This window comes from Danaus plexippus, chromosome 7 (assembly GCF_018135715.1).
Source record: "Danaus plexippus chromosome 7, MEX_DaPlex, whole genome shotgun sequence".
Taxonomy (NCBI): Eukaryota; Metazoa; Arthropoda; class Insecta; order Lepidoptera; family Nymphalidae; genus Danaus; species Danaus plexippus.
In genome coordinates, this window is record NC_083541.1 from 1,384,354 (window position 1) to 1,412,192 (window position 27,839).

Genomic DNA, 27,839 nt, shown 5'->3' on the forward strand with positions numbered 1-27,839 from the left:
TTATCAAGAATGTATTTTTTTTTTATTTCTTACTTTTTTTTAATGTTATAGCTCCATTGTATTACTTTCTGTTTTTAATTTAAGTTTATTAGCGACTTATATTATGTTAATCTCTTTACAAGTTATAATTATTATATTTTGAAGTACTTTAAAAAGTTATTAATACATTCCTAAATTAGTATCTACATAAGAAAGTACATAACGTCATTCGCTACACGAACAACTTAAATTAAATTAATTTAAGTCTTATAGGTTACAACGAAAATAATATTGTGATAATTTAATTGAATTTATTTGCCTACTAATTATTATAACTTCAAAGACTTTTTACATTCACAGTTAAAATATTGGTAATATAAATACCTCCATGCATATAAGACAATAATTTTTAACGCACTTTGTAAATGCTTTGCTGTCAAACTTCAAAATCGACAGGAAAAATGACAAACAGTTGATAGTTTTGCGTTTGCCATGAAAGTTAGGATTTAAATAATTTCGACATATTTCACTCCTAATTCTATACATTAAATTATTTTATATTCTTAGAAGACGATCGCTATGCCTGAAGAGACCAAAAAAAATCAGTAAGCAATCAATTTTAGTTAACATATGTTCTAATTTGTTTAATCCAATAATAATTTAACTATATTGAATTTAAGAAAAGGCAAAAATGATTCTAAAGAACAGAGAAAGAAACGACAGCCCCGACACCAAGCTGGGCCTGTTGAGAAAAAGCAAGAAAAGGAACCTGAGAAACAAAAAGGTACACATAGTCATAAATATAAATAATTTCTCATTATAGTTAAGATTTAATTTTAACATTTAACTAAAATTATTCATTAATTAGTTTCAATCCAAATTTTTAGAGCAGCAGTATACATTTTAAAATTGTTAACTAGTTTATATTGAAGTGTCATTTCTTCCCTAACATCCAGATTACTTTGTCATAAATTTGTTCGCCGAAAGATAATATGAATAAGGCATAACAAGAGACAAATAATGTTTTACTTCTATTTACTTCAATTGTAGCCACACAATAAATGTTTGTTGGCAGTCATTTAAAATGCAAAGACGTTGTATCAAGCCCTTGATATAGTTTACTAGATACGTATCTAAATGTAATAATTTTTAATTATTTATTTATATTTTTAAGAAACTACCAAGGCCCCAGAAAAACCAGCATACCAGCCACCAGGCCCTGAATTCTACAAAGGTCTTAAAAGAGAAACAGAAGAAATTCTAAAAATTACCGAAGAAGAGAACAGTAAATATAAGAAGAAGGAAATTCAGAGCAACTGGGCTAAATATGAGATGCCCATCGAAAGTTACGAAGCTATGGACGAACAAGAACATCTTGGAGCGGATTACGAGGTATTTGTACCATACTTTAATATACTATCATTTAATACTTATTAAATTTGCATATAAATATATTGACTTAGAAAATGAGATTCATTCATTGCTATAAGCAAGGTTTGAAGAGAAATATTAACACTGTAATTAAATACATTTTAGTTTTCAATATTACATGAAAGTAAAATAAATTTTATAATGGCATTGATGACAGAATTTTGTAATAAATTATCATTATGCAGTTTGATATAGAGAAATTGTAAATTTCATAGCAAATACAATGCTGGACTGATGTTAAATGACATATAGGTATATTTTTCTTCTATAATTCTAGACTCTGATTCAAGCACCGCTGTCAGTGGGAACACATTTTCAATTCAAACATGAGAAATCATGGGATGTTACATCCAGCCCCTCGCCATATGAAACATATTTTGACATTGATATGGGAGACCTTGTTATCGCACTGTCCACTATACCATTCTATGAGAGGAATAACATCGACAAATCCGTCTTCAGTGAAAGCGATTTTCAAAGCATGGACCACAGAGCGACGAAATATAAACAAAAATACTATAAAGACAACAAATATAACACACCAGACTTGGACGCCCAGAATAGTATTATAAACAAATTGTGCGACAAAAAAGAAGAGAGTTCAACATTAAGTGAAAATATTGAAATAAGCAGCGAAAAGAGTAATGAAGATAATCTATTAGGATTCAAAGATATAAAACTTGATGCTATCGATGATCATCCTGAAGATAATAAGATAGAAAAGGCTTTAGAATTAAATATAAACAGTAACCAAGATATTACTATCATCAAACCTAAAGAAATTGATCAATTAAAAACTGAGAGTGAATCATTAACAAAGCCTGAAATCATTACGGATACAATCCAGGAAACAAAAGAGGATGATCCGATAATAGATAATGATGATGTTGATAACAATTTATTAGCATCCCCCGATGATGAGACTGTAGAGGAAGCTGAAATTCCTGTTAGTAATATAACAGAAACGAAACCTCAAGGTACATTCATTAATAGTTTACTAAGGGAAACTTTCATTCTATATGCAATATTTTTAATTCATATCCATCTTCTGTACACCTCAATATTGAATGTAAAATTTTCTTGTTTCAGTGACATCGCAAATACAAAAAGATTCTAAGAATCCAATCATAGAGTCTCCAGAGGACTTAGAAAAATGGCTTGACGATTTCTTAGACGGTTAACTCGCTGTGATACTGTGTTATGTATTTATGCAATGATATTGAGATATTGACAAACAAATAAAACCATTAATCACTAAAAATTTCAATTTATTTAAAATTATTTATACCTAAGATATTTTCTTTTAAAAGTAACCAACTATTTATAAACAAGGATTTTTTTGTCACCAAGGTCTATAAATGTAGAGTATATTTACGTAATGTTTTTAATTTAAATAAGTCTTGGAAGGAATTTCTGTATGAAATTTCTAATTAATAAAACATTTTAAGACTTAAACGCCATATCTTACCAACTACTTCAATGCAAAAGGCGATGGAAAAATCGTACGCATGCATTCTTGAAAATTGATGCTTTCTCATCCTTCAAGCTTCCTGTAACATTGACATAGTAATTAATATATATATATTTAATGAAATGGAATTTCGTAATATGACTTACCGTTTCATAAAGGATTATATTCATTTGGTGTTGAACATAAGTTGGATAAATGAAAAAAGTGATGGTGGAGTGAAAATATTCTTATTCAAGAACAAGGAAATGAATATGGCTTGTTTTTAAGCCATTCTGTTAGTTTAATGGTTTTGTCTCTTAAATCGTTGGTAGGCACATCTAGTCACCAGTCCAAAATTCCGCAAGTGGTATGGAACAACAGACTAGAAGAACAAATATTCTTCAGTGTAGGGATGTCTTTCTTTTTTAGCGTAATTCAAATCAGACACAACTCTTTATTTATGATTTATTTAATATCTTAAAAAAATTGTACAATAAAAATATTAATCTACAGTAACCTAGATTTAAGCATGAGAACATGTTTTAAAAAGATATTTCGTAAAATTAATTATAATTCATTTTATTTGGAACAAAAATATATTTTTTTACACCCTACCCTCAAAAGTTAAGTTAGTTGGGTCTCGAATTCGAGGAGTAACATTCAATTTTAAATATCTTTTTAAAAAGTTTGGCTAATGATATTAGAGAGTAATAAACTTATAACACATTGCACCTCCAACAGTGGCAATGCTAGTCTATTACCCACACTATTGCATCAGAATAAGATAAAAAGAAAATTGAATGCTTCATTTAATAATCTTTATTTTTGGAGTTCAATAGCGGTAATTGTAGCTGCTTCCATATTGCCCTCTACTGTCTTGATCATAGTTGTTTCTTCGATATTGGTTCGAGCCTTGAGGTTCCGCTTGTTTCAAAGTCTTCGCACGAGCTGCTAGCTGGGACACCAATTGTGCTGGGGTCATATGCGCTATGGAAAACGTCGCACCGTCCGTCACACTGCCACTCGGATTGAAAACGGATTTCGAGCTAACCAAATCCTGATCCACAACTTGCGTGTGAACAGTGGTTGTGATTTGCTCGCGATCTATACACGTACCGACACTGCAAAACTTCGTCGATTCCCGTATAACACACATATCACAAAACGGTTTGCTTGTCTGCACAGCGACATCTTTGAAGTCCTTCTTTACTTTCTTCTTCGTTATTCCAACGATCTTCTCGAGGGACAATGTTGATACGATGGTGTCCACAATTTTTTTATTCTGCTGTAAAGTCACTGACGGATTGAACTTGGAAAATTGAAACTCGGGAGGAGCCTGTCTCTTCAATGGCGAACAGAATTTAGGAGCAATTTGTTTAGTTTCTTGTCCAAATAGTTCATTGTTGATTATAAGTTGGTTTGGTAGTACCATTGAATCTAATTTGGATATGGCACTGTAGCAACGATGAAGTACTGTAAAAAGATGTTACAATTTTCATGAAAAGTTTTGATAACAGGTTTCTTCTTTCCCAAATCACTAAACCTGTCTTGGGGTAAAAAAAAATCAAATAATGCTATCACTGGCTTATAAAAACAAAATTACTTAAAAAGGTAGGTTGAACTCTTACAGGTCCTGTAACTACTATAGGCCGAGACCATAAATTGAATATTACAAACACAATAATCAAGAAATACTTACCCTCCTCTTTAAGACTATTGTTTACAACGGGACCACCTGAAACAAGATCAGCTACAATTGTAAATATTTATTAACACAATATTAATAAGTAATTAAATAATTCTAACAATATGGTTGCATCCATGAAAGTTGAGAATTCAACTACCAATTTTGTTACCTTTATTTGGAGCGAGTTTCAAATAGTCTTCGTGAGATAATTTTCCATCTGCAACCAACTGTAATATATAAATATTTGTAATATTTCTTAATTACACACAAATTTTACTTCCACATTTAATGAGATATAATTACTTGGGCTAAAGCATCCTTTGGTTGATTTCCGGTTTCTAATAGTTGGGAAGTGGATGGCATTTTGGAACCAGGTGAAATGTTTTTTACCAGGGCTGGAACCATAGTGTTGGAGGGAAGAGGTTGTTCTACTTGTAACATGGATACATTGGGCGCTGGAACAGGCTGTGGCAATGCCGGAGCAGATCCATATTCATATGGAACATACCCACTGTAGTCCGCAGCCTGTGGATAAGGGTTAGCCTGTGAGTAGCTTTGAACATTTCCAGAATATTCTGGTTCTGCTCTGGTATACTCAGGAAATGGGTCGCCTTGATAAATCATTTCACCTTTGGTTGGATAAGGATCATTTTGATAATGAAAATTGTCTTTGGCAGCTTTGAAAGAGTGTGATTTTGAAACTGATCTGCGGTACTCCTTTTCAGATCTGTTAAAAGATTGTGATCGGGTTCGATGGTATTCTCTGACAGATCTTGGAGATCGGGATCTTTGCTGGAGACGCTGGTAAGGTGATCTTGATCGATGTTCTCTAGTGAAATCAGAATTGTGTCTATGAAGGCTGTATTTATGAAATCTTTTGTTACTACCATGCGGGTGATGATAAGATTTATGTGGACTCCAACGTGGGCTATGATGCATGTCATTATAATGGTGTCGTCGTGGACTCCAGTGTGGGCGTCGATAGCGCTGCGGGGACATGCGGTGACGTTTTGAAGGTGACTCCCAACGGAATCTATATGATGGTGATATTCTGCGCTCCCTCGGTTCCCTGGGTGGAGATTCCATAAACCCTCTCATAGATGATGGACGTTTTCTGTATCTAGACCGCCTTGCGTCTTCATGCACACGTTCACCATAAAATTCGTCCAGTTCTGTTCCAGGAGGACGTATAACATCATTAGATTCTAAATGTTTAGCTAAGTACTCCTTCACTTTAACCTCCTTGTCTCTCTTAATGGCGTCATTAGTTTTAGATGGATCTCGGCGGCTACCGGGCTTGATGTATCCGTCCATACGATGGGCGCTGAAGGAGCGATCTCTGGTTCTGTAATGATCTACTTCATCTTCATACTTATCATAATATTTCTTATCGTCTTGTTTATCTCCAATAAGCTCACGAAGATCTTGAACACTGTCTATTGCCTCGGCGTTAATTCTAGATCGCGACTGTCCTTGTTTGTTGTCACTTGGATCCCAACTATCGATAACACTAAGACCATCTATAAATTCGTCTTTATGAAAATCATCGAAGAAATCACTCGGGAGATCTTCACCCTCGGAAGAGCCCTTAGGAGCTTCCATTACAAGAATCTCATAATAATAAAAACAAAATCCGAAGTTTCCATTTCAGGTTAAATGTATAATAAAATACAATGCATAAAATATGATACAATAAATGTACTAAAATAAAATTACAATTTCTAATACTAGTGACTTGTTTGGTATTAAATTATTTTATAGTAAATAAAAAATGTCTTCAGAAGCTACACGCAGACGGCAGACGCAACCAAAATCAAAACCTTAGTCAACAGTGATTTGTAAAGAACACATTTATAACTCCACCTATTTGGTTTCAAATTAACGATCCTTAGTTTATTTCATTATTGTATAAAATATAAAGAATGATTAAGTAACCGGTGAACACAACTACCCATATTACTATATATACTTTTCTCTAATGTTATAACTTATAGGTAGCTACTCGAGATATTAGTCTGTTTTACAAAATATTTCATGCTTGACAGGTGACGCAATGCGTATTGCCATTTCTATTTATATTTTCAAAAATCTTAATATAAGGTAACCGACATTTAATATTTAAATACCACAAAGAATTTAGAAATGATTAGCCTAAAGTTTAAACGTTTCCATTTAAAAAGGTAAAGGGATGTCATATTATACATTGGGCTACAAGTAATCCTCTAATTTATATTAACAAATATGATTAACGGGTTTGGTAGCAAGGTTGCTGAAACATAACAATTTCTCAACATATTAAAATTTTATATCGTTTTGGATTAATAATTTGTTTTGGTATTATATATTTTTTTATTTACATTGTGATTTAGAAGAAATTATTGTGAATCTATAATATCAGATTGTAGATTATAAATATAAGACAAAATATCACATATTCAACATATTACCTGAGTACCAAAAGAGACAAAATTTGAAAGACGCTGTAGAGTGTCAACTTAACTTTTAACATTTTAAAAATATTTTATAAGTGTAAAGGATAAATAAAGTCTACAAGTTATTCTAATGGATAGCAAACAATGGAGCTAACTCAAAAACTCGAGTGTACACAAGAAATATGTGCGAATAACTATGAAAAAGAATTTCCTGAACAGGTTATTTTGCAGTTAATGTTTACAAACAATTATTTTTACTTAGTTATCAAAAACTTTATTTCTTTCAAAAATGTTTATCATTAGTACTCTTTCATTTTGTATATTTATTGGTTTATAGATTGGCTTTTTGGGTATTTGTGGTGTTAAGTACCCTTTGAAGAAAGGACCAAATAAGATAGGCAGAGATCCCGATACGTGCAATATTGTCCTTAATTTAAATGTGAGTAAATAAAAAGAAACTTTATGATTTGGACTTTCTTTTATAAAGTCCTTCATTTATTAAATCAAAATTATAATTTAATGTCGTATCAATTAGGAAGTAAGTTAGATAACATTTTTTTCCAGTCTATATCGAGGCAACATGCGGTAATCAACATTTTAAACAGTTATGACTTCATGCTGATGGATTTAGATTCTGCAAACAAAACGAAACTAGCAGATGTAAGTTGACTCGTTTTAGAGTGAAACCCTTAAAACCTAAACCACAGATCATTGATGAAGATACTGCTGAATGAAAAAAAGATTTTATTTAACTATTATATTTCCAGAAAACATTACAAGCATATATTCCGCACCCAATTAAAAATGGAGATATGGTACAATTTGGCCAGGTGTTTGGTGTGTTCCGATTATTTGAGGAAGACAATGATCTACCCATGACCCAAGCACTGGATGTACCAGAAACTCCTGTGAGGAACCAGGCGGTTTATAAAGTTAATAACCTGATAACTACAATTCCAGAATCTCCAGATGTCAGTGATAGGGTAATAATATATATTCTGCACCAAACAAACATGTTTTTTAACATTAAAGTAAATAGAAAGTTTATTGGCACAGTAGGATCTAAGCATAGAAATCCGTGATCACGGTTGCTGAAAAGTAACATCCATGAAAGTAACCAAAACATTGGTAGAATGTATTTTTTTACAAAAATTAATCACACATAGTTTATCAGAAAAATATTAGTTTCATTTAAATGAATAAAACTCGGGAAAATCTTAGACCTCATTAACATTCCAAATATATTTAAACGAACCAAGTAATGTATTTATATTTTTAAGTTATGAAAAGCTACTTAAATAAGAGCTATGAAATATTGTCTTGTCCTTGAACTCAAAGCCATAATTTATTTGTGTTTTCTAGGATGACTCCTTCATTGTGGCCTCACAACCCAAACCAAATAATGTATTCAAAAGTCCAAAGACCAACTTCATAAAATCATCTGGGAAAACAGTACATATAAAGCCTGTTGGTTTCAATAAAATAGATAACGCCTATTGGAGTTCATCTAAAAAGTCTGATTCATTCAGCTTAGAAAGTGATACATCTAGAAATGATTCAGATGTTTGTTTGAAAACTTCTGAAATTAATCAAAATATTCATGAACAAGACACCCAATGTACTGGTTACAATAAAACAGACAATTCCATTTATGAAGCAGAAACACAAATAGACAATGTTCAAAAATCTGTTCATAACTTGGAAACACAACTACTTGGAATCAATAATTTGCCAGAAGTATTCAAAATACAAGGTCAAGAAAATATCAACTTAGATTTGTCTACAGAGAACAAAGAAAATGAGGATGTGTATCAGTCTGACAAAGAGGTTTTATTACATAAAGCAATGGGTAGTGCTGTCAGAGATAATGAAAGTTGCAACAACAAAGATATATCTGATGATATAATATTATTTGATGAGATTGATAGTCCAGTAGGTGAAGATAACATTGAATCACAACAACTTCTCATACCTGAATTAGAAACGGAACATGTTGAAATAGTAGGAGACAGTGAAAAGCCTTCAAACAAGGAGGAGGAGCCATCAAAAAGAAGAGATTCTGGAAGCTCCACAGATTGTGAGGATATTTATTTCGCGCTAACACAGAATTTACCAGAAAAACGAATTGAAGATGATGAAACCGACTGTGAAGATGATCCTGAAATAATTGTTAAAGTAAATAAAGAACAAAAAACAGTGGAAGACTCTAACTTGGACGCCGATCTAACAGACTGTGAAGATGATATTGAAAGCAAAGCCCAAAAAGATCCCGGCTTAGAGGATTTAGCTACGCAAATTGTAGAAGATGTTAGCCATTGCAAAATAAACTCTTCGAAAACGACATCAGATGACCAACAGGGTCCAAATGAAATAGACCTGGAAGATATGCCCACACAGATAATTAGTTACGAACCGCAGAATATTTACTCTGAAGAAGTTGTCACTCCGTTTAAAGTTCCCGCTATATCTCCTATGAAACGTAAGAGAAAAGAACAGGAGCCAAAAGCACTCACAATTATTAATAATAAAAATATAACTGCCAACATAGAGAATGACGATGAGGAAAATTATTATGACGCAACGCAAAAATTATGGGACGATTTATGTACTCAAAGGGAATCATCCCCCACATTAACTTGTGGAGCCAATAAGGATGCATTAGAAACACAAATTAATAAAAACATTAATATTAATCCACCCGATTGTCAACCAGAGACATATGATATTGATGAAAAAATTGATAGATTTGTAATGAATTTGACTAATACGGAGAAAACTTCAATGGTCGGTGCGAAAACAGGCGTGGAATCCAAGAAGTCATCTAGTGATAGCTCTGATGTTGAAACAACACCGAGGAAGTTAAATCCTCTTTCCTTTCTAAATACCGAGCTACCCAACACACAAGAAATAAAGTTGTATGTAAAGGCAACCGGTGATACCTCACCGGAAACCTCTTTTGACTTAGATACAGATGGCTCAGATTGTGAACGACATAGAAAGAAAAGAAATACAAAGAATAAAATTGTTAAAAGATCAAATCTGATCACAAGGTTAGAGTCTGAGAAATCACCTGAAAGAATAATAAATCCCGTGAGACAACCTGAGAATAAAATCAAGCACTCTAAAGACATCGATAACAAAAAACCAAAGAGAAATACTGGATCTGACTTGTTAGGAAATGAAAATAATAACGACGGAAAACTAGTCACAGCTAACACATCAGAAGTTAAAGAAAAATCGACAAGAAGCACGAGAAGTTCAGATATTATTGACAGAAAGGACAGTAAAGAATTGAATAAAAGCAAAGCAAGTTGTAAAAATACAAAGGAAAGCAAAGCAAAAGGAATAACAGATAGCAAAGAAACTGCGAGAAGGGGACGCAAAAATAATATTACTATAGAAAAACAAAACAGCATCGTCAAAAAAACCACTGAGGGCGACATTAAAAATAATGTCACAGTTACGGACAGAGAACAGGCAAAAGAAAAAAAGAGTAATAAAAAATCCACAGACAGTAGTGACAAAGAAAAACGTAACAGCAGTAGAAGTGTGAGTAAACAAACAAAATCAGATAATAACGAGCCCAAACTCCCACAAGCGAAAGGAGACTCAAACAGAAGTAGTCGCAGCAAAAGCAGGCGAAAAGAAACTAATACGATCGACAAATTTCTATGTCCCACTCCTGTTATTGAAGCTCAGAAGAAAACTGTTAGCAAAAGTAGAAGTACAGAAAAAGAAATCAACAACACAGAGCAGGAAAACAATGGAAAAGATAGAGGAAACAGAAGAAAAGATAGCAAAAGTACAGACAACACAAGCAGAAATAGTGACAAGGTAAACAAAAACAAGGATATAGACACTAAAGAAAAGAACAGAACGAGTGCAGAGACGAGAAATCAAACAAGGAGTATGGAGAATAACAAAAAGGAAATACCGGTGGAATTAGAAGTTAGACGGAGCAAGAGGCAAAGAACGGCTAAAAGGAGCTTTGAGATAGAATCAAGGACATCGAAAACTAATCATGAACAGAGCACAGTGTATAATATCTCATCAGAATCTGGTATTGACTCTCCCAACAAGCTAAAGAGACAGGCTAGTGATATCAGTTTACCAAGCTCTAAGAAGACCAAAACGTGCAACGGTTCAAATATCACATTAAGGGCGACACCTGCTAGGAAGATTAAGACGCAGTACGTACTCTTCACAGCATTCCCATGTGACGAGGTCAAAGTTAAATTGGAAAAGTTGGGTGAGTTCCGTCGACTATATGAAGATTATGGAAATTACTTTGTTTACTTTTTTAAATTCAATTGGTTAAAATTAAAAATGAGTTTTTAATTTAATTGAACATAATTTTGTATATCCACATAAACTGTTCGCTAAAAAAATTTGGTGATTTTTTTTGTTGAATGATACAGATAATATATGAGATCCAAAAATGCATCAAATCTAAACAGATTTCAATGACTCTTCCTCATTCAGTTCCCTCAATATGGAAGATGGAATGATTTTCTTAGTTTTGACGGATCCATATTTTGATAACTATTATTTCTTAGTTGAGTTTATTTTTTCAGGGGCAGTTATTGTAACTGACATAATGAAATGTACAGTAGTCCTAACTTTAGAAATTAAAAGGACGTTTAAGTTGCTCTGTGCTGTGGGTCTTGGTAAGCCGATAGTCGGACCTCACTGGGTACAGGCTTGTGTTGACACTAATATGATTGTTGGTAAGATATTATAATTTAATTATATATATATATATATATATATATATATAAATCTTGTTTTAAACATTAAATGTTTAGAAAAGTACTTGATTTAAAGCATGAATAGAAAATATGGAATTTAAATGTTCAAATCCTTTTCCATTGAATTTTTATATTATTACTTTTACAAATATCTTTTTCATTCTGCTTCTGATTACTTACTCTAACTAATGTTTTATAATTATATATTATCAAGAATTTTTGAATAGTGTATATTTTTAATTTATTACGTCACTTTTTTTATATATATCGTGTCTAAGTAAACTTAAGGAAGTAAATGAATCTTTTTAAGCTTAATAAAATCTTCTAGATCCTTGGTTATATCTCATCAAGGACGAGAAAACTGAGAAGCGTTTTCAGTTCAATCTGGAGCGTATATTAATTGGTAAGAGACAATTTCTGAAAGGCTACAACGTGTCGTCAACGCCTAATGTAATGCCAAGCCCTCCTGAGATGAAATGTGAGTAAACGATTAAAAATATATAAGTTTACCGATCTTATTCAATACTTAATATAATAAAAAAAAATACATTGTAAAGTAGACGACAATATTTAAAAAAACGTTTATATTCTAAGATTAGTTTACAAAAAAAATGCGTTTGCCCATCTTTTTTACTGGTAAGTGGTCCAGAAAATCAATGGAATAAGAATAGAAAAAAGGCCTCATATGATCTTACGTTTTCAAAAAAGGTTACTGTTTTTTCTTTGGTCACATTTTCAAGAATAAAAAAAAATAATGTTTAAGTTTCCAGTGTTCACATTTCACATAATCGAAGCTAACAATGTTATTTATTCTTCAATTATTTTTATTCTGGCAATGATAGCCATAAGACCAGTGCCGGCGTTAGGGGGGGGCGTGATGGGGCGATGGCCCAGGGCGACAAATTCGGGGGGGCGCCAAGATCTGAAGTTGGAGTCTCTTGCCTCTCCTGTTGCAAACCCTCAGAACTGTCCTCTACGCTCTGTGCATATGCATATTTTTTATTGAGATTTTTTTTAGATGGATTTTTCGAGGGTTTGTGGTCGAGGAGTGACTCTAACGATATCGTTATCGATATCGTTAGAGTCGCTCCTCGACCACACGGTGCTTACGCTTACGATTGGTGCAATACTTCCACCGCCAAACCGATACGCGTGACACGTGGTAGATGGTGGGGATAACTGAACCTTCTACATCCGCGTCGTTAGCTCTGGGTAACGCTAAAGGAAAGATGAAATTCTTAATATAATTTTACTTGGGATCAGCAAAAAACTAACACTTGAAATTGTTTCCCTCAAGTGGGCGCCACAATATTTTCGCCCTTCGCCCTTACGCCGGCACTGCATAAGACCACCCTTTATTTTATTTTGAAGTTTATTTTTATTTTTAAAGAGGGTTATTATTATTATTCTAGTAATAGTGGAGTGTTCAGGCGGAACCTGGACGGCAGGCGGGAAAAATTGGATATGTGTGTCCTCTAACACTGACAGAGCTCTATGGGACGGGCTCAAGCGTAAGGGCGCCACTATAGTGTCAACGGAATTCGTTTTGGCGGGAGTTTTACGACAGAAAATAGATATCAATAGAAATATACTGTTGTGATGTTTGTGTTATGACTGTGGTTAAAATGTTATTATATTATGAACAATTGTGAAACTATTTTATAAAATTGCAGTTTAAATCGTGTTTTTGCTGTTGTAATTGTTGAAACCGGTTTCGTATGGTCGGAACATAGTGTTATATTTTCAAGAGATCGTTATCGCTAAGTGGTACAAATTTGACTGTGAAATTAATATTCCTATGAGGAAATAATATAGTGGAAGTACATCACATAGAAAAGCTAAGTTAATGTAAAAATGAATCTGCGAATGTTGGGTGTCCGTGAAAGTCAAATCTAAAAGTTAAGTTGTATATAATAAACTTTTATAAAACTATCGCATTTGAGTTTATAAGTTCTCGAGTTATTCTCTAACTTCAGTTTCACGTACAATTAATCTTGTAGAATAAAGCCTCAGTGATACTTTATAGCTTCACACACTTGTACCTGATTGATGAAATAATATTACAAAGTGTTTTGTTTGGTTTTCATTGCGTTAGAATACCTTTGCTTTAGCTTTAAAATCTTTTCAAAAAATTTTACTTTATTGAACCACTTTATCAATAACTTAGTTACTTCAAGAATTATTTTGTGTTCTAAATAAATAACAGTGAAATTATTTAACCATTTCATTATACAATGTTTTAATGACTTTCATTGTTTTAATTTTTTTCATATAAGTGCATCTCAGTCAACATAATTTATGCTCAGCAATATATATATATATATATATATATATAATCTCATTTCTATTGAGGCAGTACTTTATAAAAATTTTACAGATTTATATATGTACAATATATTTTAATGGTGTTTGAGGGAGAATAATAGTAACATAAGACATTTCCATACATTTATTTTATCTTAATGTGTAACAGCTTTAAAATCAATACTGGTTTCTTAAAAAAAAAAACAAGTCTTAGTTTTCTAAACAAAATATTAAGAATATATTTCTAATATATAATAATTAAACTTACATTATCAAAGTAACACGTTTTATACATCATAATGTGATAATATAAGTAATTCGGATTATATCTGAAGATAATTAACAACAATGTCATCTGTGTTGTACATTTAATTATAGTTATTTGCAAACTTTTTGTTTCTGTTCCACATACCTGTTACAACACTTAGTTTATGTGGTTTAAAAAAAATATTTTGGCAAAAAAAAATAATTAAGTTCTAAGTATGTAGTTTTCGTGACTTAAATAATAATAATAATGTTTGTGCTTGCATTTAATTGTGATGAATGTGATTTAATTTAAAAGTATGATAATTTAAACTGGCTAATATTTTAAATGATCATATGTAATTATAAACTATATAGTTACTTTATATATATCTATATACATATATATATACATAGCTAGCATATCTGTGACTATTATTCATAACACTGGCGGCAAATTTATATATAAAAGTAAATGCTAGGTAAATTAAATAGCTGTTATTATTAAATTATATAAGGTGCAAAATACAGTGCACCGTTCATTATCACTCTTAGAATATAAAAATTTATGCCTCGGGGTTTTTCTTCATGAGTTCAAGATCGGCCTCCACCATATCTTTGACCAGCTCTTCGAAGGTGGTTTTGTTGGTCCAACCTAATTTCTGTTTGGCTTTTGACGCGTCACCTAGAAGAAGATCCTGTAAAAAAAATGTATGTAGTTTTTATAGCAAGACATGTATAGATGTGGGATGTTTATATTTGTTGGAAGGTACTTGAAAATCATGATCGCATTCCATATGACAGACTCTGAAGACCTCGACTATGTCTTTATACAGTTAAACACTTAATTACAATAATTATCAACTAAAATACACTTAAGCTATTTCATATTGAGATAACATTGTACATTTTTTAATATCAGGATAACGGACAGATATTACAATAATTACTTAACTAACATTTTAACCCAGAATAATTTTATGTCTTCTTAAAGGCGATCGGAATATGCATTGATTTATTTAAAATAAATGTAATAAAATTAGATTATAAATCTGATGTACCACAAACGAACAAATATTTAAATCTTTCTTACCACTTCCGTGGGTCTGAAATATTTTGGGTTGACCTTAACGAGTAGTTGGTCCGTATGTTTATCGTGACCAGTTTCGTGCACCCCCTCCCCCCTCCACACCACCCCTCTCCCCACACACGCGAAAGCCTTCTCTATGAATTCCCTCACACTGTGAGCCTCCCCGGAGGCAACCACGAAGTCTTCAGGCTCATCCTGCTGCAGTATCAGCCACATAGCCTGGAATTATTCAAGATATAGTTAATTATATACGCAAATCGATTTATACTTTCATTTCGATCAAATATATTTTTCACTCATAAAAAATGTTTTCATGAATTTTTTAAATCAAATTCAGATACATATACTTAATATAATTTGGGTGTATTAACCTCTACATAATCCTTGGCATGTCCCCAATCTCTTTTGCTATCCAAATTGCCCATTTCCAGATGCGACATCAATCCCAGCTGTATCTTGGCCACTCCGCGGGTTATTTTTCTCGTTACGAAGTTCTCCCCCCGCCTCGGGCTCTCATGGTTGAAGAGTAAGCCGTTACACGCGAACATCCCGTACGCCTCCCTATAGTTCACTACTATCCAGTGACCGTAGAGCTTAGCACACGCTACAACGAAACACATGACGTTTGAAAGGTATAGTAATATAGTATTGTTTTTAAAACCACTTCATTAATAACTTGCTAATATTAGAAATAGCGCTTGTAAGGATGATGTGTGGGGATGTATAGCATCTAAGTCCGAAATACACAGAGGAAGTCGCAGACAAAACTAGTATATAAATTATGTATTAAGAAAAATATAACCAGTCATCAAAATATACTATGTACTAATAAATAATCATTTTTTTAAATCATTTACATACATTTTATTTCATATGAATCAAATAAATAAAAAATAATAAGTTATGATACAAGAAACAACAAAAATAATTATCATATACTAGATCGGGGGTTAACTAACTAGTTATGTGTACTGCCCACTTTGAGAATAAAATATTTTTTATCGTCCCCATTTTTTCAAGTACTGGAAAACCGATATATATTACTAGATAAATGAAATTACAAATCTCCGACCAGGCCTCTACAAAACGGTCCCATTTTTCTGGGTCTCCCACCACCCCCCTATAAACCTGCAGCGCTTACAAGGGGGATAACGTCCATTTTGGGATAAGCTGGAATATTTAATAATACTCACCATAAGGCGACCTTGGATAGAACGGCGTTTTCTCGTTCTGGGGAACTTCTAATACTTTCCCGTATAGTTCCGAGGTGGAAGCCTGGTATATCCTAGTTTCCTTCTCTAATCCAGCAGTTCGCACCGCTTCCAGCAGTCTAAGGGTACCCAGAGCGTCTACTTGAGCTGTATATTCACTCAACTCGAACGACACCTTAACGTGGGATTGAGCCCCCAAGTTATATATTTCCTTTGGTCTTATCTGGAAGCGTCGAAGCTTGTTACGTTTTACATTTTACGTAAACATTTCCTTATGGAATGTTGTCATCGTTATTGTGAATTTGAAACGATTCTATCAACCTTTAAGCAGATACACCAGGTATTGTAAACGAGGTATTGTTTGACGAGAAACCATGTTTATGCTAATGCATTCTTACTATTTACTTATCTTACGGTTCTGTTACTCTGTATTCATTTAACACTTTAGTTGTAATCTATTTATATATATATATATATATATATATATATATATATATATATATATATATATATATATATAATTTTAATTCTATATCGCAGGCGTTATGAAATTGTAAGTATTTTACCGTTCTTATCGATATGGGTTAGGTGTTTTATGATTAAAATCAAATTTAGCTGAAGCGTGTAATTGGAAATATCGTTACTGCGATTAACATCGCTATTGTTGATTATAGACTGTTTCCCAGTAATCATTACAACAAACGAAATATCACGTCAACATCATGTTTAAACAGAATATGATAGTATTGTAAAAATACGTAAATGATTAAATAAATATAATCAAGTACTTTAAAAATATATTTTAAAAAATGTAAACAATAAATTCGATATTTTCATTTATTAAAAAGCACGTAAGAACACGTAGAAAAAGGTATATACGTTTAAATATAAATAGATACAAAAATTTGCTAGCATAAATTGTATAGAATAATAATACTGTACATATTTTGTCCTATAATGACAATGTATTGTTGTAATGTTGCAATTATTAGCGTAAATATGGCATCGTACAAATTGCTTTTGTCTACAAACCATGAATATAAAATGGAATAATATTTTTTTATTATATTATATTTGATATGTAAATGTAATATTTCTATATAGTTATGTGATATTTTGCTATTTAAAATTCACTCTCAGAACTATTAAATGGTTATACTACAGAAATATAGTTAAATTTATAAGTTATTTGCAGCTTATATAATCTGTATTTGCCAGTGGCGTGCACAGAGATTTGGGGTAGGGTAAGCAAAATATGTTTGAAAAAAAAATATATAAATTTTCATCATAATTTTCTCCTCTAAACCATTGATAATAATGAGATCTTTCGCAATTATTCATTTAAATGAAACTAATATTTTCGGATTACTACGCGGGTAATTTATTATTTATAACGGGCAGACGAGATGTCTGCCGTGATCACGGTTGCTGCAAAGTAACCGAAGCGTCGGGAATATGTAGTTTTTAAACATAATAAAATACGCGAAGTAATCCGAAACTATTAGTTTCATTTATGATAATATTCGCGCATAAAGTTACAGCAGTTTGATCAGAACGAATATCTATATATTTTATGAATCTCTCAACTACCTCTGAGCCACGAAGTACCTTAAAACGATTACTATTTGTTCATCACCGCTTTATAAAAGTTATTAAAATCGGAATATCCAGTGGAAATCCAAACATTATTATTATTTGAAAACAACAAACAAGGAAAATAAAATAACTAATTTGTGTGCACACACCCTGCTAGCTAATTAAAACTATCATAATACTTTTTATTAAAACGAACAACATTACCTTTCTTTTAATTCACTCTCAACCGGTCACACACCTTCCCTTTGTAATTATTTTAATTGTATCATCAAACAACAACAAACGACAACGAAAAATTCAAAATTCAAACGACAATTGAAAATGTAGGTACTCGTAATTAATTTCGTTAAACACACATCACCAGTTATTATTTTCCATAATTAGTTAATAAATTGATTCACTCTTTGCTAATTAGCTAATTAAAACTTATTCACTTGCGCTTAGAAAGACAAATGACAATATTCAATAATAACAAAATGGCGAAAAAAATATATGAACAGTTTACCGACCAATCAGGGTCCCGTTTCATTTGACAATTAACGGACTTTCTGCGACATTTTAAAAGAAAAAAAAGGAAGCAGTGTCTCTCGAATACAACACATGCATAGCTTTTACACAAACGTATGCAAACATTTTCTCATACAACACGAGATTTGAAGGTCGTCCTTGAGATCATTTGTACTGAAAGCAAGCACCGAGTAGTTGCCTACCGCTGCTCTGGCTGCATAGCGGCGCTAGCAGTTAGCAGCGGCGCGGCGGATTGAAAATGTTTTGTTCCATATACTTTATAGATGGCACTTTTAACAAATCGTGAATCAAATGTAATTTTAAATGTCTGTAAACATTTATATTTCGTAATGTATGATCCAAAGTATGTAAGTAAGAATTAAACAATATAGGTTTAGTTGTTAAATGGGTAGGGTATGCAGTGCTTATTTGCATCTATGGTGTGCACGCCACTGGCATTTGCTTTACGATTTATTCTGCTGTAATCATAGACAATACCAGAACAATATAACCGGAGCAATATATAAAAAAAATATTTACTTTAAGTCTCAAATTAACTCACCTTAGTTATAATGCTTATAAGACATGTTGTGTCTGTGAGGTCTCCATAGTGGAGATGCATTTTACCGCCGGTGTGACAGGCTGGTTGTCCATACAAATGTTGAATACGACCTGTTACAGACAAAATTAATCAAAATTTTTCTTATATGTTTGTTCTAATACTCAAAAATTTTTGTTTATATTACTACTCAATAATAAGTTGTTATATTTATGGTAATCAGTTAATATATAAATGTATTTACTATACAAATGTATTTGGTAACACTGTTAGTACATTTGACTATTAATTGAATGAATTGTTCAGTACACAGTCTTCATAAGATATATCTTCTAGATAGTAATAATTTAAAGCTACTAAAATACAAACCGGTATTAAATGAGGATGACCGCCGAAGAATTCCATGGACCTCATAGCCTTTTTCAATTAAGAATTCAGTTAAATAAGATCCATCCTAAAGATAAAAAAGTGGTTTTATGATGGAAGTAAACAGAAAGTCAAAGTAGTTGTATTTTGTGGACTAGACTAGATGAGGGAAATTGTTGATATATACCAATCAGATTACAAGCATTTTACAACAGTTACCAATAAAACTAAGCACAAATACTGTTTTTTTCCTATATCTAGCCATTGGTTTACTTAATGATGGCACTGACGTTTACAACTTTTAATTCATGAGTTTGAGTACAAAATTTAATTTCTATGGATTATAATTTGACAAATATGAGAAGGTTCATTGAATATATACAATATTTACCTGTCCGGTTATACCGGTGATTAACGCGACTTTTCTATTAACATTTCCACTGGTGCCAGGCTCTGCCATTATTTCTAAATAATGAAATTTTGTTAAAAAATAAACACGTCTGCACTGAGCAACTCGATAACCGGCACTGATAAGCTTATCAAGTTATCACTGACACACCTAAACATGCTAAACATCAAAATGCCGAATTACAATCTTTTAAGTGCTTTTACATGTATGGTTTAGCAATAAATGTACATTTTAAAATCATAAGAACATTTTATAGCATTCCTAAAAAGAGCAATAATCCATAACAATAAACAATTTGTAAAACATCAAATCAACAATTTATAAATGACGTCAATTGTCAGGTATTGAACACAGATGAAACAATGTAGTACCGATTAATTAAAAAATTAAAACTCATAAAAAAATTACATAATACATTTATATGTTTCTAACATATTTTCTTTGAAATTTTCATTTAAACCATTATCACCATGATCAGTTGTCCCTGTTTTGCTTTTAATTAATGTCAGATTGACAATTCGTAGCGTTATATCTGTGAGAGTTATCGTATTATTATCGTCTTAATAACTCTGAAGTCTGAAGTAGTTGTTTAGTTTTAAACATAATAATATAGCATATAATTAATATTGTGCAATCCAATTGAATAATATATATCTAGGATGTATGTTAGTTTCAAATAGCACAAATTTTATTCCTTTATTACTAATTACAGTAGTGAACAAGGTTAAGTTTAGAATAAAAACACAGGTAAAGAATATCACATGTACTTTATTTTGTTTAAAATTAAGTACGCCGTATAACTTTTAACATGCCCGAAATTAAGATAACACCTTTGGGAGCGGGTCAGGATGTTGGACGTAGTTGTATTTTGTTGTCGATGGGAGGTAAAAATATTATGTTGGACTGTGGTATGCACATGGGGTACAATGATGAGAGACGTTTCCCGGATTTTTCATACATAGTGCCAGAGGGTCCTATCACAAGTCAAATAGATTGTGTAATAATATCACACTTCCACCTCGACCACTGCGGTGCACTCCCATACATGTCAGAAATGGTTGGTTATACGGGACCTATTTATATGACTCACCCAACAAAAGCTATAGCTCCAATTTTGTTAGAAGACATGAGAAAAGTTGCAGTCGAAAGGAAAGGAGAATCAAATTTTTTTACTTCACAAATGATAAAAGATTGTATTAAAAAGGTAACAGCAGTGACACTACATCAATCTGTAATGGTGGATAATGAATTGGAAATCAAAGCTTATTATGCCGGCCATGTCTTAGGTGCTGCCATGTTCTGGATAAGAGTTGGATCACAATCAGTCGTATACACTGGAGACTATAACATGACACCGGACAGACATCTAGGGGCAGCCTGGATTGATAAATGTAGGCCTGATTTACTAATATCAGAGTCAACATATGCTACAACTATAAGGGATTCAAAACGTTGCCGAGAAAGAGATTTCTTAAAGAAAGTCCACGAGTGTGTAGAGAAAGGTGGAAAGGTTCTAATACCTGTCTTTGCTCTTGGTAGAGCACAAGAGTTATGTATACTGCTGGAGACATACTGGGAGAGAATGAATTTAAAATACCCAGTGTACTTTGCATTAGGTTTAACGGAGAAGGCCAACAACTATTATAAAATGTTTATAACATGGACAAACCAGAAGATACGTAAAACTTTTGTACAAAGAAACATGTTTGATTTTAAGCATATTAAACCATTTGATAAGTCATACATCGAAAACCCTGGTGCTATGGTGGTTTTTGCTACTCCGGGAATGTTACATGCTGGTTTATCCCTAAATATATTTAAGAAGTGGGCTCCCTATGAACAAAACATGTTGATCATGCCAGGTTTCTGTGTTCAAGGCACAGTTGGACACAAAATTCTAAATGGCGCGAAGAAAATTGAATTCGAAAACCGTCAAGTAGTTGAAGTTAAAATGGCTGTCGAATACATGTCGTTTTCAGCTCACGCTGACGCGAAAGGCATCATGCAGCTGATACAATACTGTGAACCAAAGAACGTGTTGCTCGTCCACGGGGAGGCACAGAAGATGGAGTTCCTTAAAGACAAAATCGAAAAAGAATTCAAGATCAGTTGTTACATGCCCGCCAACGGTGAAACGGCGATAATAAATACTCCAACGAAGATCCCGATAGACGTATCGTTACGATTACTAAAGGCAGAAGCTGTGAGATACAACGCCCAGCCTCCAGACCCGAAACGGAGAAGAGTTGTACATGGAGTGCTCTGTGTTAAGGACAATAGATTATCATTCTTAGATATAGATGAGATGTGCGACGAGATCGGCATTAATAGGCACATCATTAGATTTACTAGCACCGTGCGTTTTGATGACGCCGGTTCAGCGATCAAAACCGCTGAGAAACTCAAGACATTGCTGGCAGAAAAGCTTCAGGGTTGGTCGATTACTATATCCGATGGAAACATCTCAGTTGAGTCAGTCCTCATCAAAGTTGAGGGGGAGGACGATAACACGAAAAGCATCTACGTGTCGTGGACAAACCAGGACGAGGATCTGGGCAGTTACATCCTAGGTTTACTGCAGTCTATGGTACAGTGAAAAAAATGAAACCAAACTATTTTTATGGAATAAAAAACGTATATTAATATTATTTTTATTATTTATAAACACCAACTGACGTCATCGTTACATTTTCCTTGATACCATAAATATTGCAGCCTGTTCGCTTCGTTCAGAATTTTCGTTACATTTCCCGCACTCTCCCGAGGTTCCTGGAAAATATTTGACTTTTACATATTATATGTGAACAATTGTTAAGAAGTCTCCATTGTACTGCAAATTTTGAAGTGGCTTAAGAGTGTTTATAATTCGATTTCTTTATTGTAAATGTATTTTTTTCTAACGCAAAGGATTCTTTCACGACCGGAAATACGTTATAAATCCCAGAACCATAATAGTCCTTATACTATCTATAGCTTCGAGTTCACAATACTATTGGTTAAAATTATCAGGTTTGCTTTACTATTTTAAATAACGAAATGTGAGCGCTTATTCGAGTAGGTTTGTTGATGAAATAAAACTATTAATACCTCATGTATTATATGTCAATGAATATACCCATTGATATATAAAATATAATACTTTATATATAACGCTACGTATTTGCTTCACGATTTTTATTTCTTTCGACCTTTTATAAACATTAGTTGGGTATCTTGTTAACATAACATAGATGGATAGTTGTACATTTTAAAACAAATGAACTTTGAATAATCCTGTTAATATACGTTTGAGTAACGTTGGTTTTAGGGAGTTTGTGTGTTGCATCTCAAGGTAAAATCTTATATTTAATGCACAGTGATCTAGGAGATATTTATGAAATGGATATATAAAATCAGTTGTAAAATAATGTTAATTATTAGGTCTACTTTTGTACTGTAGATACAATTTTATTCAAGATTATTAATATGATTGTAGGATATATTAGAAGAAATGAATCACTACATGAAAATTTAAGAGTTACAATTCTGATAATTTACTATGTTTAGTCTTCTACCAAATTGTCCTTATCATTTTAGGTTTTTCTTAATAAGTATATTATTTCGTGGAGTTAGCTACTTATTTTTGAATTCTTACCATAGCCGGAGGAAACAGTCTTCTAAAATCTCCTTGATGTAAATATTCCCTATGTGCATTTAATAGGTTGGACCTCAATCTAGTGCTTAGACAGGGTCTGCAAAGTTTGCAAATGTCCAATACCGCACAATCATCCCTACAAATAGAATTGCATTCTTCGCTGTATACAGCTATGTTCTTTTGTGACGACATCATATTTCGCACATTATTGTCACTGAAAAGAAAAAAGGATTGAACCCGTGATTGATATTAGATAATATTTTAGATTACAATCCTAACATTTGTTAACAATATATTTATTTGGTAGATATTTCAAATAAAAGGAATTTAGAGCTGTAGCATACGCAAAAAGTCTACATTTCTTGGACCTATTCGAGTTGGTTTATTTAGCTGCATTCGCATGCATTATCGTTTATTGTTGCGTTTAGGAAATTATAGTTTCTTCAAAACGTAACAACAAAACTATATATATACAATGAGTGCATGCGTTCAGGAAACTACGAGCACTGTAAGAAAATTATACGGCCATATACATAAAATATGTGTCGTCCTCGACAGTAGTAAAGTTTTTGTTTTGTTTTTGTAATAAACACAGGAATCTGCTACTTATTTATTATAAACAGGTTGATATGATTATCATTAGGGTTGCCAGTATAAATATTTTGGAAGTGGTGAAATAAAATTGTGATTGGGATAAAACAAAACATTGTTTATGGTCACCTTGGTAATCTACATTAATAACTTTTCAGTGCATATGAAATGTGAGTACCTATAGGTTGATGTACTGCGGAGCCAAGATTAAAAATGAAAAGGCTTGTTACCTTAATTTATAACTTACGTAATATCACTGTTAGAAGCGAGGCCGACCAGAGAGAATAGGTTGTATAGAACCTGCTCATACAAAAGTTGGTTCGGCGGGAAATGTGCCGAGCTAAGGTTGGGGGACATGTTGGCTTCCAGTAGATAAACCTTGAGATTCCCATCTACAACTAGATCAAAACGCATCATTTCAAAGAAGTTGTCCTGCGATGGGTAATTCTTTAACTGGAAAAAAAAATTGAAAGTAAGGACAGAATTGTATACAAGTTTATTATTCTAACCAGTTCTTAAATTAATTAGAAAAAAGTATAACAATAAAAATAATTGGATATTTTACTTACAGCCTCTACTATGTGATGTTCTTTTTTAATAAAAACTTCGGTGATTGCTTCCTGGACATCCTTCCACATGCGAGTTGTGTCTAAACCCTGAGATCATTTCAATCACTTGTTACTATTGAATATCTTTAATATTATATAATATAAATACCCATATAATAGACATTATATATGTACACGGACAAGTTTAATGACATGTATCAATGTAATATATTTTGTAAGGTAAAGGGTAACGTAAACTTGTGATCAATCGATATAAAAAGGCTTAATTCGTTAATCCTATTCCGCCCTTGTTGGGGTGAGCGACATAGCGCCCCGCTAATAGTGGCGCCACCTGTCAATCGACTAAGGCCGTCTACACATTTCGAGTTTATTTTAAGCACTAGCGTTTGTTGACGGCGTTGCTCGCGTTTATCATTCACATTTCCTATTTTGTGCTGTTTATTTTATAAACAAATGTATGTCTTTTTTATGTATACTTCACATTTATTCATTAATTTTACTGCGAAGTATATCTTAAATCTCGAGTATTTCCATTGTGCAAAAATTACCTAAGATAAAAATTTAATTAAAATAACAAAATTGTCTGCTATCTGTAGTACATCAATAGAAGCAATTAAAAAGCTGAGTGTGTAGTGAACCTTATCTCTCCCTTTTTTTTTTAAAGTGCGTATCCTGATGTCGTGTTAGTTATCGTCTGCTGAACGGATTTACCTGTTAAGTGGCTGAGAGTCTGTTAGTGGTAGGTCTTCATTAAAACCAGACGAGAGGTAAGAACAAACCCTTCTACACACCATACAGGTACGGTTTACATTTGTAATAACGTGACGTCGAACTTATTTAAGACATTGATGTCAAGGTAAGTTGGACTGTTCAAAGCAATTCAAAATACTGATTATTAATATATTTCATTAATATAAAAAATACATTAACGTTTTCGAATCCAACACTTATTGTTGGAAGTGCCGTCAGGGTAACTTTTGATCTAGAGCGTGTTTACCTTGGTTTTGACGTAATGATCGAAAGCGTCTTTCATTGAGTATCCGAGTGCATAAGGCTGTGCCAGGGACGGCACCTCCCAGGTCGGAAGGTAGTCATCACCGATGACGTACTTATCGAGATTGTTGGCATCAAATGGATAGTACTTCGTTGGACAATACCTGGAAATTATTTTTTAATCATGATTTTGTTAACAATTAATTTGTAATATAGATTTTTTTTTCATATATATAATTTTAAATACATGTTAACAGTCGACTCACTATATTGTTTACCTTAATCATTATTTAATACTGAACTTTAAGTTAGATATATTATGATGAATTAATGATAACAATAAAATATGTTTTGTAAGAAGGGCTTAATATAAAAGTTACTTATATATTTCAATTATTAATAATACTTGTTTGATAAAAACATGAACGGGATATTACATTACATGAAAATGTATATAAAATGGTCTAACTGCTAACATATACTTACAAATACATTTAACTCAAGTAAAAAATCTGTTATATAAAAATAATATAGGATCTCTTTATATGATGAGATCTAAGACTTTCGCGAGTATTCATTTAAATGAAACTAATAGTTTTAAGATTACTACGCGTATTTTATTATTTCTACATACTTCCGACGTTTCGGTTACTTAGCAGCCACCGTGATCACGGACAGACAACTCGTCTGCCCGTTAAAAATAATAAATTACGCGTAGTACTCCGAAAATATTAGTTTAATTTAAATGAATAATTGCGAAAGATCTCATTATTATCGTTATATATTATTTGAATGCGTATTATTAACAAAGATTAATTATAGCAGATAATTTCGTACACCTGAATATATTAAGGTCAATTACCTGAACAACACATCTCCTTTATACCAATAAACTCTTAATGGATTAACGGATGTCAGAACAACGTACACTCCAATGTCGAACTTGTGTCCATCCACGAGGAACGGTCTTTGTATGAACTCTTGCACGAAACTTTCGCCACTGTCGGAGTCTATTGCAGTCACGTTTTTCAAATACACACCTCTATGCTGATTGTGCTTTTCCAAAAACATTGCATCTTTGTTCAAACTGGCGTATTTAACGAACTCCGCTTTATTCCTCGGCAGCTTGAACGCTCGCGGAATGTATTTCGACTCGGAAGTCGCCAGATCGACTTTGTTTGTTATGAATCCTGTGCCAGGAAAGTGATTAACTTTCTGATTTGGTTTCAAACTGTGCAGATTCGGATAGAGTGCTCGGAACGGGAAGTCGTGGGACCACAGTAGCGTCCACGGCGTTTTGTTCGTACTTTTCTCATATCCAATTCTCTCTAATACTAAATGTACATGTTTCAAAAGACCTTTTCTATTTTCAACATCACTGTAGGCAGAATAAACCCAGTAAAGTTTTTTGTCGTCCTTACATACCTTTTCATATCTATTCCTTACATTTAATATTTCCAATAGAAATGCCAAAGATACTCCTATTATACATATTAAAAGAAATATATTTTTATTTGTGTCCTTATCCGTACGTCGCTTGTCATTGTTTGTGATATCTTTTTCGTTATTATTATATGATATTTTCTCGTTTTTATCCAACATTTGTTTAGTCTAAAAATAAACATGAATATTTCATATTTGTAACTATTAATATTGAAATCCCGATAAACTTATAAGAACCGCTCTTGTTCTGATAAATAACCTTAATATTGATAGTATTACTTCTCACACAATACGAAATGTATTCATTAATATGTTGTTTAATTGATAATATTACTTGAGTATTATTAAGTTAAATGTAAACAAAACGGTAAATATTCATAAGCTTATGAATGTAAGTAAATTTTATTCCTTGATTTATTTGATTTTTACTGATTATATCCAATGAAAACTTACCTGAGCCTTCGTCATGTTACTGTTAAGCTAGTTCTTCACTCTAAGTTTTTAATTTAGCAAACAAACACTTTTTTATCAATGCGCACGAGTATATTAACAAACATATCAACTGAGAATGGATTCGTTCAAGACAGACTAAGACAA

At 32.6% G+C, this 27,839-nt stretch overlaps 6 protein-coding genes across 6 annotated transcripts; 3 read left to right on the forward strand and 3 right to left on the reverse strand.

Annotated features, from left to right (window-relative positions):
• The first annotated feature begins 435 nt into the window (after positions 1-435).
• Positions 436-2,671, forward strand: LOC116770804 (uncharacterized). The gene is made up of 5 exons (XM_032662425.2): positions 436-584; positions 660-763; positions 1,154-1,371; positions 1,688-2,387; positions 2,500-2,671. Exons 1-5 carry the CDS (start codon positions 559-561, stop codon positions 2,589-2,591), a joined length of 1,140 nt encoding a protein of 379 aa, XP_032518316.2. The 5' UTR covers positions 436-558; the 3' UTR covers positions 2,592-2,671.
• LOC116770595 (uncharacterized) lies at positions 2,662-6,570 on the reverse strand. Its single transcript, XM_032662133.2, has 4 exons — positions 4,851-6,570; positions 4,717-4,774; positions 4,560-4,595; positions 2,662-4,333 (listed from the first exon to the last, which is right to left on the reverse strand). The coding sequence occupies exons 1-4, from the start codon at positions 6,147-6,149 to the stop codon at positions 3,693-3,695; spliced, it is 2,034 nt and encodes a 677-aa protein (XP_032518024.2). The 5' UTR covers positions 6,150-6,570; the 3' UTR covers positions 2,662-3,692.
• Positions 6,571-7,006: 436 nt separating this feature from the next.
• LOC116770705 (myb-like protein X) lies at positions 7,007-13,664 on the forward strand. Its single transcript, XM_032662297.2, has 8 exons — positions 7,007-7,198; positions 7,317-7,418; positions 7,544-7,639; positions 7,747-7,962; positions 8,342-11,228; positions 11,554-11,706; positions 12,056-12,205; positions 13,140-13,664. Exons 1-8 carry the CDS (start codon positions 7,124-7,126, stop codon positions 13,325-13,327), a joined length of 3,867 nt encoding a protein of 1,288 aa, XP_032518188.2. The 5' UTR covers positions 7,007-7,123; the 3' UTR covers positions 13,328-13,664.
• Positions 13,665-14,161: 497 nt separating this feature from the next.
• Positions 14,162-20,313, reverse strand: LOC116770923 (GDP-mannose 4,6 dehydratase). Its single transcript, XM_061520945.1, has 7 exons — positions 19,995-20,313; positions 19,607-19,691; positions 19,241-19,350; positions 16,558-16,798; positions 15,736-15,968; positions 15,368-15,583; positions 14,162-14,972 (listed from the first exon to the last, which is right to left on the reverse strand). Exons 1-7 carry the CDS (start codon positions 20,061-20,063, stop codon positions 14,841-14,843), a joined length of 1,086 nt encoding a protein of 361 aa, XP_061376929.1. The 5' UTR covers positions 20,064-20,313; the 3' UTR covers positions 14,162-14,840.
• Positions 20,314-20,555: 242 nt separating this feature from the next.
• Positions 20,556-22,657, forward strand: LOC116770553 (integrator complex subunit 11). Its single transcript, XM_032662084.2, has one exon. It carries the CDS (start codon positions 20,821-20,823, stop codon positions 22,606-22,608), a length of 1,788 nt encoding a protein of 595 aa, XP_032517975.2. The 5' UTR covers positions 20,556-20,820; the 3' UTR covers positions 22,609-22,657.
• LOC116770926 (probable tubulin polyglutamylase ttll-15) lies at positions 22,650-27,837 on the reverse strand. The gene is made up of 7 exons (XM_032662565.2): positions 27,696-27,837; positions 26,662-27,410; positions 25,804-25,963; positions 24,807-24,893; positions 24,485-24,690; positions 23,647-23,860; positions 22,650-22,781 (listed from the first exon to the last, which is right to left on the reverse strand). Exons 1-7 carry the CDS (start codon positions 27,708-27,710, stop codon positions 22,671-22,673), a joined length of 1,542 nt encoding a protein of 513 aa, XP_032518456.2. The 5' UTR covers positions 27,711-27,837; the 3' UTR covers positions 22,650-22,670.
• Between the last annotated feature and the right edge of the window lie 2 nt (positions 27,838-27,839).

Coding starts and splice junctions, on each gene's coding strand:
- LOC116770923 (XM_061520945.1), bottom strand. CDS start 20,063: ATGGCAGAGCCTGGCACCAGTGGAAATGTTAATAGAAAAGTCGCGTTA. Junction 16,799..19,240: donor TTATAAGCATTATAACTAAG/GTGAGTTAATTT, acceptor CGACGCTTCCAG/ATAAGACCAAAGGAAATATA. Junction 15,969..16,557: donor CTATCCAAGGTCGCCTTATG/GTGAGTATTATT, acceptor GTTTCGTTGTAG/CGTGTGCTAAGCTCTACGGT.
- LOC116770705 (XM_032662297.2), top strand. CDS start 7,124: ATGGAGCTAACTCAAAAACTCGAGTGTACACAAGAAATATGTGCGAAT. Junction 7,640..7,746: donor ACAAAACGAAACTAGCAGAT/GTAAGTTGACTC, acceptor TTATATTTCCAG/AAAACATTACAAGCATATAT. Junction 12,206..13,139: donor AAGCCCTCCTGAGATGAAAT/GTGAGTAAACGA, acceptor TTATTATTCTAG/TAATAGTGGAGTGTTCAGGC.
- LOC116770926 (XM_032662565.2), bottom strand. Junction 23,861..24,484: donor GCTTCTAACAGTGATATTAC/GTAAGTTATAAA, acceptor TTTTCTTTTCAG/TGACAATAATGTGCGAAATA. Junction 22,782..23,646: donor GACTGTTTCCTCCGGCTATG/GTAAGAATTCAA, acceptor AATATTTTCCAG/GAACCTCGGGAGAGTGCGGG.
- LOC116770553 (XM_032662084.2), top strand. CDS start 20,821: ATGCCCGAAATTAAGATAACACCTTTGGGAGCGGGTCAGGATGTTGGA.
- LOC116770595 (XM_032662133.2), bottom strand. CDS start 6,149: ATGGAAGCTCCTAAGGGCTCTTCCGAGGGTGAAGATCTCCCGAGTGAT. Junction 4,596..4,716: donor GAAACTCGCTCCAAATAAAG/GTAACAAAATTG, acceptor ATCTTGTTTCAG/GTGGTCCCGTTGTAAACAAT. Junction 4,334..4,559: donor CAATAGTCTTAAAGAGGAGG/GTAAGTATTTCT, acceptor ATCTTTTTACAG/TACTTCATCGTTGCTACAGT.
- LOC116770804 (XM_032662425.2), top strand. CDS start 559: ATGCCTGAAGAGACCAAAAAAAATCA. Junction 764..1,153: donor GGAACCTGAGAAACAAAAAG/GTACACATAGTC, acceptor TATATTTTTAAG/AAACTACCAAGGCCCCAGAA. Junction 2,388..2,499: donor AACAGAAACGAAACCTCAAG/GTACATTCATTA, acceptor TTCTTGTTTCAG/TGACATCGCAAATACAAAAA.